This window comes from Anguilla anguilla, chromosome 3, assembly GCF_013347855.1.
Source record: "Anguilla anguilla isolate fAngAng1 chromosome 3, fAngAng1.pri, whole genome shotgun sequence".
NCBI classification, from domain to species: Eukaryota; Metazoa; Chordata; class Actinopteri; order Anguilliformes; family Anguillidae; genus Anguilla; species Anguilla anguilla.
In genome coordinates this window covers 70,016,993-70,031,874 of record NC_049203.1, presented here as the reverse complement: position 1 = coordinate 70,031,874, position 14,882 = coordinate 70,016,993, and the positions used below count along the sequence as shown (strand labels likewise).

The window sequence follows — 14,882 nt, the reverse complement described above, 5'->3', positions numbered from 1 at the left end:
AACAAAACACAATATTTGAAAAATGCTTCCAACAAAAGTGCTGCAGCCCAGCCAGGGCTTCTGCTCGTGTCTCCAGTGAATTGTAAACACAATTCCAATCCAGAGAGGAAAAAAGAAAAAAGGCCCCAAGTGTTGTCCTTTAATGGAACCTTTTGAATAAATGTACTTTTTTTCCCCCTCTGGCTTTGAAAAAGAAACGCTTTACTTTATAACACAAACAACTGCACACGCGAAGATCTGGATGTGTAGTTTGAGTATGCTTGAATTTGGAGTGAAGAAAGGAAATTGTGGACCGGATTCACTGAAAGATAGAGAGCTATTTTACACAGTTTTTTTGTTGTTGTTTTTTATGTTGAGCACAGAGGAGGAGAGAGAGAGAGGGCGGGGAGAGAAGATATATTTTTTAGCCCAAGGAGATATGTTGGGGGAAAACGCAATGTTCATTATTTGAACCCAAATGCCTCCATTATGAAGGCACTCTTTTGTCCACTATAATAAAAGCTGGCCATAGAAAATCTGCGGACTCCTGATGTTATAGATGGAATGGAAGGAAAAACACATGAAGGACAGGACAGTCTTCAGTCCACCCGACATGTAGCCATGGGACATGGGATCTACATGGGGACAACTAGTCCCAATGTTCATCTAAAGGAGGATATAACATAATTATAATGCCAATCTGTGACAGAATTAGTCATATATGATAGTGCTTGTGTGTTTTTAATTTGCGGGCATGTGTGTGTGCGTGTGCATGTGTGTGTGAGTGTGTGTGTGTGTGTGTGTATGTGTGTGAGTGTGTGTGTGTGTGTGTGTATGTGTGTGAGTGTGTGTGTGTGTGTGTGTATGTGTGTGAGTGTATGTGTGTGTGGGGGGGGGGGGGGGTCCCTTTGGCTGGGACATGTTTAATTACAGTTCTGACAACCGTATTTCCTCACATTTTAGGTTTTACAGTAAAATGGTGCTCTGCAGACAACAGTTGCCCCCCCCCCCACCCCACCCCACCACACCCCACCCCCCCACCCCACCCCACCACACCACACCCCACCCCCCCCACCCCACCCCACCACACCCCACCTCACCCCACCCCACCCCACCCCACCCCACCACACCCCACCCCACCCCACCACACCACACCACACCACACCACACGCACACACACACAGCGCCACCACTACAGGTGAACTACAGGTAGCCATGAGTAGCCAGCACAGCGTTTTGTCTCCATGACAGCACCGCTGGTCATGGTGTGAGTACAGCAGTAGGTACATACAGTAGGGGAGACAGGGGCTGCTCTGAGCTGATCATCGCGTGCTTGCCTAAGAGTGGGGGCCATTGGTGGTGGTGGTGTGCTGGAATCCTGTGTGAACAGATGCAGCTCCGAATTATTGAACCTGTATTCTGCCAGACCTTTAGAAAGTAAATGGTGAGTAAATGCACATTGCTTTTCTATTGTAGGGAAGTAACTTTCCATTTCAATATGTATCTATGCCGCAAGACGTTCTCACCTTCTACCAACTTGTCAGGAGCGTATTTAATAAGAGATCAGAGGCGGGTCCCATATGCAATGAAACTGAATGCAAAGCCACAATCATGAACTGACGACTGAAGAAAAACGTCACTCACACCTTATCGGTCCTTTTACAACCTATGAGCGCAAGTGTGCAAGTGAACGGCAGCACTTGTGCGCAACCCGTCATTGGATATATTACAGGAACTGACTAGCAACAGCGCCGTCTGACCACTGGCGCACTATCATCGCACGGCTAGAGCATGATTGGTTCGCGTCCGGCGTTCCTCTTCAGCGCGATTGGTCAGTATGCAGCTAGTCCATTGGCTCTCGTATATCTTCCCGCCTACTCTGCAAATATTCCTTGAAGTCGTTTTTTTCATGACACCAGGGGCAGCATTCGGCAATTTTAAGAAAGTGTGAGCGTGAAGCCGCCAGGCCATTGGGCAACATTCTCCGGCTCCCTCCGCCTATCTCAAAGGGATTCGGATCTGGATTGGCTGATACAACCTCCTCACGTCTACATGCGCGTGCACAGTTTCCGATTCACGTTGCAATAGTCGACGTAGCGGCTCCATGTTCTCCTGCAGCAACACGTAATTTCCCGCTGTTTACGTAAATGACGTCTTATGGGTCGGAGTGACAAAGAGAGCGAGCAGAGACCGACGGAGAAGGAATAAAAAAGAAATTCTGAATTTGTGGAGTGGTGTTAGAATTGTTTCCCTGAGAAAGAGGCTCGGAAGGTGGTTTTACGACTGATCGTCCGATTGCTGCGAGATCTGATTATTACTTCCGTGTTTATGGGGACGGACGTGTTTGGACTTTTGTGTGAATTATATGATTTTACATCGGGAAATTTGAATTTTTTCATTTGAATTGTTGGTTGGGTTGAGTAAGGGAGCCGCCATGGCTGGAGCTGTCGGATCATTGAGCCTCAACCTCAGTATATGAATAATTATTATACTATGCTATAATAATTGCCAGAATTTAAAAAATAGCTAACATATTAGACTTTTTGTTACTAAGTATCACCTATTTGACTGGTGCCGTTTTATGACTTAAACACAACTAATAAGTTGTTTTTAAAATAGCCAAACTAGCAAAGGACATTTTAATGAGATAATTTGTTGTTAAAGACGTATTTCTGCTGTAGGCCTTGTGATAAGAACAGAAGAGGAAGAAGATTACAGAATCCGGGAAAGGATGGTTTGAGAAAACCCAGTATCGGTGGACGGGAGAAGTACTTATCGTCAGCTATTGAGAAAACGATTTGGGAAGGAACGGGCGGACAGAGGAGTTGCTTGTCTCTTTTCATGCATTAATACTGTAACGATTGTTGCTACAATCGTACTGTTAGGTCGAAAGACGAACGATTAACAACGCGAAGAATACCGTTCTAGCGAGAGACGGAGAAGAGGAAAGGATTTGGAATTGGAATATGTCGGGTCGGCCCAGAACCACCTCCTTTGCAGAAAGCTGCAAACCAGTGCCGCAGCCGTCGACGTTTGGTAACATGAAAGTCAGCAGTAAGTATAATTTAAGATCATTTTACTGATTATGTTGCTCAAAGTAAGCCCAACATTGAACCTCTGTTGGTGTTTCCAAAATGTTTTGCCAATGGCCTTTCGAATTCTTCTCAACAGGATTTCCCAATTCGAAGTGTCATTTCAAGTGTAAAATGCTATTGTGTAAGTGCGGCTAACGTTTGCTAACTTGCTAGTACTGTACAGTACTGTATGACATGCCGCATTTGAAGATGTTCAGATTGCTAGCTAGCTGTAGTCATGTTCAATCGCTAACTAGCTAGGCCTTCTCAATATAATAGCAAGCTCATATTATTAGGTTGCTAACTATAGTGCTAATGTGTTGTGCCGTATCCAGGAAAACTGATTCAAGTTAGCTGAGTATTGGTCACTGTGTTAGACTAGCTATCTTTCTGATTCTATAACACAGATGGCAAGCTAGCTAGCGTACTACTGTATCTTGGTAAATGGTGGGTGAGCCGCAATGCCAAGTACAGTACAGTAACGTTACTGTATTAGCAAGTTAAAAAGGGATGCATTTGTGACTTGCTAATATTAGCTTGCTAAGTTGTCCCGTGTCATTTTGCACAGCTAGCTGAAAGACACTGGCTTTTTTTGCCGTCAGCAGCTGAGTATAGTACTGGCAGGCGTTGTCGGGAGGCCTGTTTAACGATCAGTGGACATTTAATTAACGCGACGGTACGTGGATAATAACTTCGTGGTGAACACATTCAGGACTCGATTTTGTAATGTAACTGATTGAGCAACTACCTAGCAAGCTAACGTTAGTTGGTCGAATAGGTTAACTTGGCTGGCCTTAAACTAAAATGATTTCTCTCCCTAGCTAAGTCAGTGCATCGACATTGCGTTATTTCTTGACTTCGGATCGATGACACTTGCCAGCTAACGTTACTGACAAACTCGGAGGACTTTTGTACCGTAGTTGACCTTCCTCGAGTGCCGACTATTAATGAAATTTCTCGAGTTGAGTCGATTCTTGTGCTCAGGCTTGTGCTTGCGGGTTTAATTCAAATGACCGTAGTTAGACTCATCTGGATTTCGTTTCTGTTGTTCTGGCTGAGTCTGATAGGTACTTTTCTTGCGTTGTTTCTTTGGTATCTCTTGCCAAACCACAGTAGCTGACCAGTGCTAGATACCTAGCCACCTTGTCACACTGTTGTATATTTTTAATGTTATTTGCTGGTAGGAATACTGATTCAAAAGTGGAAGACCGCCCGTGAATTTTCAGTAAGCTGCTTGTTGTCGTTTGAAAAATCTCTGGCTGTCATTCAGTCACTTTCATCGCGCTAACGCTACTGCATTGATTAGCACACATTGAATCCGGTGTGATTCCTCGGTACTATAACTGACGTGTGAGTTTCCTCTTCACATTTTATGAGGAATATTCCGCGGATGGGCAGTTGGTTTCATTTTTTGCTCTCCATTCTCTATGCTGTGTAAAACATCTGCACAATACTTTGAAAGTATATCGTTGGGAACAACAAACACAAGACGCTCCATAAAGTTGATGAACGCTTTGAGAAACCAGTCAGTCTAATCCCCAGCGCCCCAGCCCCCCGTTTTTTCAACCCTTCACACGAGTGATTGACACATCGCGGTTGCCATAGCACCCGATGAACGATCTCCCTTGGTCCTGTGAGGTGTGTCACGCTGTTGGTGTAATGGCGACGTGCGGGCGCGTGAAACGCGGTCCGTCAGAGGAAGTCGCCTTCTCTCGGACGGGGCGCTGGTTAATGGTGATGGAGAGCGGGACGGTCCGGAGTGCAGCTTTAACACTTCAGATTTTATTCCACTTGAGGTGTTTAGCGCATGTGGCTGGGTTGTCTAATTGATCTGTGCCTGGCCCAGCTCGATAATTTAAGTCGCAGGGGAAATGCTGTTCCCGCACCGCGGGGCGTAATCTGTAAAGCCCGGTGATGTGTCTGTTGAGCCTACACCGTCACATATTTGGCCGATTCAAGTTCCACCTTTATCGTTATTACAATTGGCCAGTGACAATGAGATCTCGTGCTATGTTAGTCTAGATTGCATTTTTAAAATCAGTTTTCCCCCTATATTTTAAGTTTATTTTTTCTTGCACCACACGGAAAGTAACATCTGTTTTTCATTGAAGTTCCAGGAAAGATTCTCGGAAAACATTGACAATGCTGTAAAAAGCCATTACTGTGCTCAAAATGATCAGGGAAGACATTTCCCTTCCGTTGTGTATTGTAATACCTCAGATGTGAATACCTGAGATTTACTTCTTGTACAGTCCAGCTGGTAAAATCCAGATTTCACATGTTGTGAGGTGTGTTGTGTTTGTCAATGAGGTGCTTAAGAGCGAGAGAGATAATTGATGTTTCTAAAGAATGTGCATTTAGTAGGCTTCAGAAATTCATGTCTAGGGAAATTTCCAGCTACCTTACTTGAGGTAGGAATGCATCAGAATATGACTATAAAGTATCTTATTCAACCCTTTTCTCTCAAATTAACATTGGAATGAACAGTCTGGCTGGGACAGGGTCAGGCTGTGGGATCACTGGAACGGGCCAACTGCCATTGGCCCTTGACCTAGGCCCTGGTGCATTGTGGCTGCCCACTGCTCAAAAGTAACTGGGATGGGTCAAATGCAGAGGAATAATTACCCCCCGGGGTCAGTAAGGTGTAACTCTGAAATGCCTCTAAAATCATCGGACTGCTTCTCGCCCTGTAAGCATGCAGTTGGGTGGAGGTGCAGTTTGGGAGGGCTGTACAGATCAGTCAGCGGAGGCGCCGGGTGGGACCTGGGGGATGGCGTATCTGGCGACCCAGCGGACTGAAGCCCTCCCTCCACCGGGTGGCGGTGTCAGTGGTCGCCTTCCTGATGGATCACCTGACCACGGCCGCCAGCCAATGGCACGGGCCCCTCTGGACTCATCGGTGCTCTTCTGGATGAACTAGAACTGAATATTCGATTGTTTTAATATCCATCCAACCATCCATTGTCTGCACCCGAAATGCCGAGTGTCCGTCGCAGTCCGGGTGGGGGTGTGGAACAGGAAGTGGGGGTGTGGAATAGGAAGTGTGGCTCCTGTGAATGGGCTCTGTCCACAGGCTCCGCCCCCTGTCCCTGGCTCCGCCCCCGCTTCCTGGTGGAATGACTGTAATGGAAAGACTGGAGGGCCTGTAGCACAAATCCATTTGCTTTCGAATGTCAGATCAGCAGATGTGTGTGCAAACTGCTTTCAGAACTGGGGGGGGGGTTGAGATGAGCTGATTGTTTTACACTGTGGGGGAGCACCTGCCATGGAGTAACCTGTTAAAATCCCTTGTGCTGTTTGGTGCCAAAACAGGAAGGGGTCTTCATTTTTAACGCCTTTGTAACTAACACACCTTTTAGTAAGAACCAGAAACTTAAGTCGCTGTAAGGAAAAATGGAGTTGGACAGACATGATTCTTTCTTTTCTGGTCTTTTAATGTAGCTTTGAGAAAGTAGCACAATTGTTCATTGTTTCCCATCAGATAACATTTGTGAGATTTCTCCTCTATGGTTTGAGGGAAGCCAAAATAATTAAACAGTTTTTTGGGTCTGGTCAGCTGCCATGTCCCTGATAACTGTGGTGGAATCTGGATCTCAAAGCTCTTCAAGTGAGTTGAAAGGACTGGAAGGGCTTTTTAAAAGCACAGCTGTGAAAATATCTACGCTGTCGATGATGTAATGACTTGGGCTGGGACATGGGGCGGGCGGGGGGGGGAGCGGCGAGCGGCGTCTTTCCCACAGCTGGTGTCCGCTGGCACCGCTCTGCCCTGGGCAGATATGTCTCAAAAAGCAGAGAGGTGTTACGTAACATCATGTCTCACGGCCGATATTTTAGGAAGTGACCAGCTTGGGCTGTGGGGGCTATGGGGTTGGGGGCTGGGGTTGGGGGTGCTGTGGGGGGTTGGGGGGGCTGTGGGGGCTGTGGGGGTTGGGGGCTGGGGTTGGGGTCAGGGGGGGGGGGTAGAGGAGGCTTACTGAGAGACAGGTGGGGGTTGGGGGGGGGCATAGTGGAGGCTTTACTGAGAGACAGGTGGGCAGACGCTCGGAAGGACTCGACCAGTTGAGTTGGCAGTTTTCTTTCACACCTCTTCCCGGTCTGGCACCTCAGCCCTGGAGGCTGGCACCTTGTTCTGATGCCTGGAGACTGGCACCCCCACCGCAGGGCAACCCCAGGCTGGCACCTCAGCCCTGGAGACTGGCACCTCTACCCTGGAGGCTGGCATTCCCCAGGGCAGCCTTAGTCTGACGCCCGGAGGCTGGCACCGGGACAGCTGGGCGGCAGTGTAGTGTAATGGTTAGGGAGCTGGGCCTGTAACCTAAAGGTTGCTGGTTCGATTCCCACTGGTGGGACACTGCTGTTGTACCCTTGAGCATCGTGCCTAACCCGCATTGCTCCAGTATATATGCAGCTGTATGGATGGATACTGTGTAAGAATGCAGAAGCGGTGTAAGTGTCTCTGGATGGAAGGCTGTGATGTGAGGTTTAGAGCGTGAGGACTCGCCGCTCTCTGCTCTGGGAGGAAGAGAGAGCAGGCCCTCCTTTCTCCCGTTTTCCCCTCTCTTTCCTTTTTGGAAAGTGATGTGGGGCGGGCTCCTTCTGTCGCGTGTCTGTCTTGCTGCGGGTGTAGTTTATTTCGGAGGGGCGACGCGGTCGGAGTTTTTGGGCTTTTTCCCCGAAGCTGTGTTTTTCCCGTACGTCTGAGTGAAGCCCGTCGGGGTGGACGGGGGCGGGGCCCCTCGCGCGTCGCCACGGTAACCCGCGTGCTTCCCTCTGACGGAAATCCCTCGTTAGACGAGCCTCACCCAGAAAGGGAGGGGCCATGACGCGCTCTCGCCTGCGCGCTCCTTCATCCTGGAAGCTCCTCTGTCCCACATTTTTTATTTATTACTTTTCTTTTTTTTTTTAGATCTTTGAAAGCAGGGCTGGCTGTCAGAGAGCTGAGCTGTGCGTCTCTGTTCTGGTAGTGGCGGTAAACGCCCCCCCCCCCACCCCTGCCTCTCTTCTAAAAATATTTATGTAGGTTAGTGGCCCGTGCGCTGAGGCACAGGCGTTCCTGCCGGCGCACCCCGTTCCCTCCTCCCTCCTTTTCTGAGGGAATCACCTGCTGACTCACCTAGGCGCCATGGCAACCCGTAAGGGGCTGGTCATGGGGGGAGGGTGCGGCTTGAGCCCGGGAGGAGGCGTGTCTTATCGCTAGGGCCAACAGGAGGAGGTCTCGTAGCGTTCGTGCCTGTGCACACGGACGTGTCCCGCGGCGTTCCTCTCCAAAACCGCCTCTGGGGGGAGGGGGGCAGGTGTGCAGAGGGGAACGCGTGTGGAGGGGGGCAGGTGTGGAGAGGGGAGCGCGTGTGGAGGCTCATTAAGACGGGAAAGCTGTCGTAACCTGTTTCAGAGGGTTTACTGAGTGGTTAGCCGCCGGGCAGCTGAGCTGGCGTAGCCGCTGAGTCAGCCGGATTCCTCAGGTGTTAGACGGACACCTGTGGCGGGTCGAGTCTCTGACTCCCGGCCCCTCCGGGCCTGTGTGCCTGTCTGTCTGTCTGTCTGACGCTGGCGGGGGTGAGGTGGGGTGGGGGGGGGGGGTAGGGGGCCTGACTCTCGGGGGCAGGTCAGAGTCAGCGGGCGGATGTTAGACGAAGGCTCCAGAATGTGACGGTGTGTTCCGTGCCCCGCCCGTTTGCACAGCGCCTGGGCTCTGAGTCAGGACCCCGTGACGCACCGCGCTCCGGGCTGAACGCGCTGCTCACCCGGTGTTCAGGGAGAGGGGGGCTGAGCTCACACTGGTGTTCAGGGAGAGGGGGGCGGAGCTCACACTGGTGTTCAGGGAGAGGGGGGCGGAGCTCACACTGGTGTTCAGGGAGAGGGGGGCGGAGCTCACACCGGTGTTCAGGGAGAGGGGGGCGGAGCTCACACCGGTGTTCAGGGAGAGGGGGCTGAGCTCTCACCAGTGTTCAGGGAGAGGGGGGCTGAGCTCACACCGGTGTTCAGGGAGAGGGGGGCTGAGCTCACACCGGTGTTCAGGGAGAGGGGGGCTGAGCTCACACCGGTGTTCAGGGAGAGGGGGGCTGAGCACTCACTCGTCCTCAGGCCTGCGTTCTTTCACTGCAACCAAAAAATCATCCAGTTACCTGGAGCCAGCCCCCCACCCTGGGGGGGAGGGGGGGATGCAGAGTAACCAAAGACTCTATAACTTCGTTTCCATTCAGTGTTTTTACTTGAGTATTTTATGTAGCAGTTTGAAGCCGTTTTGTCTTTCTCCCATTCACATCTGTTACATTACCTGTCACATTTTGTGATCTTGTGCCCTGCTGTCAGTGATCTTGCCCTGCTGTCAGTAATTCTGCTGTGCTGTCAGTGATCAGTCTCTGTCTGTGAAACAGTGCATGTTATTTCCCAGTGATGTCTGAGGACAAGACTTCAGCAGTTTTGTGTTCTTGTTGTTTTTCAAGTTAAAAAAAAAAAAAAAAATCCTGAGTAAGTATTTGAAAGGACACCCTGTGGAAAGCGGTTAAATGTGGTTCAGTGCTAAACCTGTTCCCAGCTGTGTGGCTGGCGTGAGGTTTGTGTGCTAGCGCTCGGTATGACGAGCTAGCCCCTACCGCGGGCTCTGCTTCCTCACTGCGAGCGAAGATGGAGGGATAAGGTTTCAGACGCTGGCCCGCTCCGTCCACAAATAGGCGCTTGTTTGACGTTTGTGCCTCTGGCCAGCGCAGCGGTATTTGAGGCATTTCCTCTGTTCTTCCTATAAAACGGCTCGAAGTCGGCCGTGGCAGAGCCTCCCAGTGCTAGCGCAGCCTGTAGCCGTCTGAGTGAGGGTTCCACTGCTCTGCCAGCGCAGCCTGTAGCCGTCTGAGTGAGGGTTCCACTGCTCTGCTGGCGCAGCCTGTAGCCGTCTGAGCGAGGGTTCCACTGCTCTGCCAGCGCAGCCTGTAGCCGTCTGAGTGAGGGTTCCACTGCTCTGCTAGCGCAGCCTGTAGCCGTCTGAGTGAGGGTTCCACTGCTCTGCTAGCGCTGCCTGTAGCCGTCTGAGTGAGGGTTCCGCTGCTCTGCTAGCGCAGCCTGTAGCCGTCTGAGTGAGGGTTCCACTGCTCTGCCAGCGCAGCCTGTAGCCGTCTGAGTGAGGGTTCCACTGCTCTGCCAGCGCAGCCTGTAGCCGTCTGAGTGAGGGTTCCACTGCTCAGCTAGCGCAGCCTGTAGCGGTCTGAGTGAGGGTTCCACTGCTCTGCTAGCGCAGCCTGTAGCCGTCTGAGTGAGGGTTCCACTGCTCTGCTAGAGCAGCCTGTAGCCGTCTGAGTGAGGGTTCCACTGCTCTGCTAGCGCAGCCTGTAGCCGTCTGAGTGAGGGTTCCACCGCTCTGCCAGCGCAGCCTGTAGCCGTCTGAGTGAGGGTTCCACTGCTCTGCTAGCGCAGCCTGTAGCCGTCTGAGTGAGGGTTCCACTGCTCTGCTAGCGCGGCCTGTAGCCGTCTGAGTGAGGGTTCCACTGCTCTGCTAGCGCGGCCTGTAGCCGTCTGAGTGAGGGTTCCACCGCTCTGCTAGCGCAGCCTGTAGCCGTCTGAGTGAGGGTTCCACCGCTCTGCTAGCGCAGCCTGTAGCCGTCTGAGTGAGGGTTCCACTGCTCTGCCAGCGCAGCCTGTAGCCGTCTGAGTGAGGGTTCCACTGCTCTGCCAGCGCAGCCTGCAGCCTTCTGAGTGAGGGTTCCACTGCTCTGCCAGCGCAGCCTGCAGCCTTCTGAGTGAGGGTTCCACTGCTCTGCCAGCGCAGCCTGCAGCCTTCTGAGTGAGGGTTCCACTGCTCTTTCGCGACGGAAGCATTCTGCATTGCATTCATCCAGAGTAACTACCAACGCAGACTATACAGTAAAAATCGATGAACCCCAGTATAGATTGAGAAACTTGATAGGAACCAGATGCACGAACTTGATTGGAGGAGAACTAGATGGATATACTTTTATTGAACCCCGTGGGGTGAATTGTCTGCTGCATTTTGACCCATCCTAGCTACTTAGGAGCAGTGGGCAGCCACAATGCAGCGCCTGGGGACCAGCTCCAGCTCTGAGGCCAGCGCCTTGGTCAAGGGCAACTGCAGGAGTGCACCTAACATGCATGTCTTTGAGCAAACTAGAGCAAATAGTCACTGTAGAAAGCTCTCCTGTGATACACATCCTGTGCCCTGGTGCCAGAGGGAACTGCTGGGTGTGTTAGGAGGGTTATGAGAGTCTATGAAGTGTGACCCGTGCCAGCTTATGTTGCAGGTTATCCTTGTGTTGTCAGCTGAGTCAGCTTAGCTTGTGTGTGTGTGTGTGTAGTGTAGATGCTGGAGAGGAGCTTCATGTGTGTACTGTAGATGCTGGAGGGAGGTTTCCTCTGTGTCTCTGGAGATGCTGGAGAGAGGTTTCCTCTGTGTCTCTGTAGATGCTGGAGAGAGGTTTCCTCTGTGTCTCTGTAGATGCTGGAGAGAGGTTTCCTCTGTGTCTCTGTAGATGCTGGAGAGAGGCTTCCTCTGTGTCTCTGTAGATGCTGGAGAGAGGCTTCCTCTGTGTCTCTGTAGATGCTGGAGAGAGGTTTCCTCTGTGTCTCTGTAGATGATGGAGAGAGGTTTCCTCTGTGTCTCTGTGTCTCTGTAGATGCTGGAGAGAGGTTTCCTCTGTGTCTCTGTAGATGCTGGAGAGAGGCTTCCTCTGTGTCTCTGTGTCTCTGTAGATGCCGCTGGTTTCTGTCGCGGTTTCTCCAGGTGACTCACTGGCCTCTTGTTCTTGTCCTGGAGGAAGTGCTCGGTCTTCAGGGAGGGGTGGGTGGAGCTCTGTGCCTCAGCTGAAATAAACTTCCTGCAGCTGTGAGCGTGTGTGCGTGCGTGAACGCAGGCGTGTGTGTGTGTGTGTGCGTGCAAGCGTGTGTGTGTGTGCGTGCATGCATGCGTGAATGCTAGCGTGTGTGTGTGTGTGTGTGTGTGCATGCGTGAATGCTAGCGTGTGTGTGTGCATGCGTGAACACATGCGTATGTGTGTGCGTGCATGCATGAACACATGCCTGTGTGTGTGTGTGTGTGCATGCATGAACACATGCCTGTGTGTGTGTGTGCATGCATGAACACATGCCTGTGTGTGTGTGTGTGTGTGCATGCATGAACACATGCCTGTGTGTGTGTGTGCATGCATGAACACATGCCTGTGTGTGTGTGTGTGTGTGTGCATGCATGAACACATGCCTGTGTGTGTGTGTGTGTGTGTGTGTGTGTGTGTGAGAGCGGTGTCTTTACCCCCCCCCCCCCCCCCACACACACCCGGTTTGGTGCATTTCTGGGTTTATTCTCTGTGGCTCGGTCACGGTGGAATGTGTGCCGCTCGGCAAAGCTGTGGCCCTGCTGGTCTTGGGGCTGGTGGAACAGAAAGACCGTGATGGAGGGTTTAATTTAGGGCCGGAGAAGCTGAGTAAGGTCGAGGCGAACTTCATTATGTTGACTGTTACGGACGTATTGCAGGCACGGTTGTGTTAAAGTAGACTTTCACGGACGTGATTGTGCAGGTGAGTGTGGTGATGCTGATTGTTCAGGCCGGCGGTGGTAGAAGAAGGAACTTCAGTGATGTGGACTTGGGGAGATGACTGCGCTGGTTATTGTGGTAATGTAGACCGTTAAGACGGCGATTGTGGGGGTGTCTTTAGTAATGTATGCTGTTATGGAGGTGTCTTGGGTAATGCAGACCGTTAGGAAGGTGATGGGGTGAGGTAGACTGTTGGGGAGATTATTGTCGAGATGATGTTGGTGTTTGAGGAGGACTTGGGACACTGAGGGGTTTTGGGTGCAGTTTGTCTAATGTGTTCTTCGCTGGATGGAGAAGGTGGTATAATTTTAAGAATCACTTGTGACCTGGGCCACAAATTGAGGAAATGAATAAGAAGACTGTACTCGACAGGTTTCCAATCCCTCGGACTGGAGGTCTGGGAATTTCAACATTCGGTAGCCTGTGGGACAACCACCTAAATCATTGACACATTTTACACAAGCCTTCCTGACATGAGCTTGGACTTCACATTGTCCTTTTCTTTAAGACGTCTTTGTGCTTAAAATGGCCGGTCTGCAGTGCTGTTTGACTTCCTCAGCCTTGACGTCTCCTGCCTCTGCTTCCTCTGTGTGTACGGGGTTTAGACTGCTTTGTGAAACTAGATTTTCCCCTCCCCCGCTCCTGCTCCTGCCCCCCCCCCCCCCCCCCATATTTAGCCGTGTTTGCGTGGGCCCCGCGCTTTCACTGCTGGGGGGGGTTTATGTCTGTGGGGGGGGGGGGGGGGGGGTTTGTGTCTGCGGGGGGGGGTTTGTGTCCGTTCCCTGGTCGCAGTCATAGATCTGCTGTAATCAAAAAAATATGCGAGCGCATTCCAGACATGCTGCTCAGCTCCTCTCCAACACTTGAGCCCTCTTTCCTCCCTGCTCGCCCCCCCACTGCCCCCCCCCCCCCCCCCCCAGACAGCCCAGATCCCCCGGCAGCCCCTCTGAGAGAGGACTTTAAAGGCTTCTGTTTGTTCGCGATTTCCTGGGAGGAAGTGGGGAGCTGTGGAGGCGATGGACTTTTCTGAAGGCCCACTGGCCAGAGGGGAGCGATAAGGGTTTTCCGTGGGTCGTTTGGGGGGGAGCTGGGGGGTCTGGTGGAATGTTGGGCTCCATGAAGCCTCGGCATCGGTGGGCCGGCCTGCGGTGAGGTTCTCTTGCCTCTTGACTGTTGGGGCGTTGCGTTTCTGTGGTTACGGGACCTTGCTCTCGCTGGCGGTAACTGTAACTTCAGCTTCTTGCGTTCTCCTGAACAGTTTCATGATGGAGTCCCTCTGGTGGTTCTGCTCTAGTCCAGTGAGGTCTGAGATTTCTTGTGTCTGTGTCACCTGACCGGACAAGGTCTGAATGATAGCCCGCCCTCCTAGCTGTTCAATTTCCAGAATAACGATGACGACTTCTGCAAAAAATTTAATGGCTCACCACATCACGCATGTGTGAGTGTGATGCTAATCTCAGAGAGATGGGGTGATTATTTCCTTGCTTGTGCTGCATATTTGTAGCTCTGGCTGTGATTGGTCGAGCCCAAACTGCATTTATTATCTCAGTTCAATTAGCATGGCGCGCACAAATACAGGCGTGGCTGTCGGCCACCACCGTGAAGTGCTTAGGGAAGCACTTGGGTGTGAACCTGTGCGGCTGGCTCTCAGTGCAACAAAGACATTGTCTGACTGGACTATGTAAAAAAGAATGAAAGTGAATGTTCTGTTGTGTACCCTGTCCTCCGGTGTGGATGGTGTGTGGTGGCAGACAGACGGAGTGTTCTTCTGCAGTGACATCACTGTGGGGAGCACGTGGCCTCAGTCACACCATTGAGTGTTTATCCGCTGCGGAGAAGTGATGGAGCTGCAGCTGAAACAATGGTGTCGATCATCCAGCGTAACGCTGGGGCGACGGGTCCACAGAATCCGTGAGTGTTTCACCCCGTGACGTCCTTCCTGTGCCACGTCCGACCCGGGTCAGCTGGCTCACTCTCAACCCTCCACGGTACTTAAAAAAAAATATGCTTTGCTTTCATAAAATGTTTTGGTCAACTCCCAGAAAGGAAAATCCATGCAACTGCTCTGATAAGGTAATCTGGGGCCCTGGTGCTGGAGGTCCAGTCTGGGGCCGGTGTGTGTGCAGTGGGGCCCTGGTGCTGGAGGTCCAGCCTGGGGCCGGTGTGTGTGCAGTGGGGCCCTGGTGCTGGAGGTCCAGCCTGGGGCCGGTGTGTGTGCAGTGGGGCCCTGGTGCTGGAGGTCCAGCCTGGGGCCGGTGTGTGCAGTGGGGCCTGGTGCTGGAGGTCCAGCCTG

At 51.8% G+C, this 14,882-nt stretch overlaps 1 protein-coding gene across 2 annotated transcripts in view; it reads left to right on the top strand.

The window, feature by feature from the left end:
• The first annotated feature begins 2,130 nt into the window (after positions 1–2,130).
• Positions 2,131–14,882, top strand: part of gsk3ba (glycogen synthase kinase 3 beta, genome duplicate a) — a 49,170-nt gene continuing 36,418 nt past the window's right edge. The window contains exon 1 of one of the 2 annotated variants that reach the window (XM_035408835.1): positions 2,131–3,033. In XM_035408835.1, coding sequence (XP_035264726.1) covers positions 2,946–3,033 — 88 coding nt within the window. In that variant the 5' untranslated portion in view covers positions 2,131–2,945. The remainder of the gene's footprint in view (positions 3,034–14,882) is intronic. The other variant, XM_035408837.1, reaches the window with a different exon arrangement.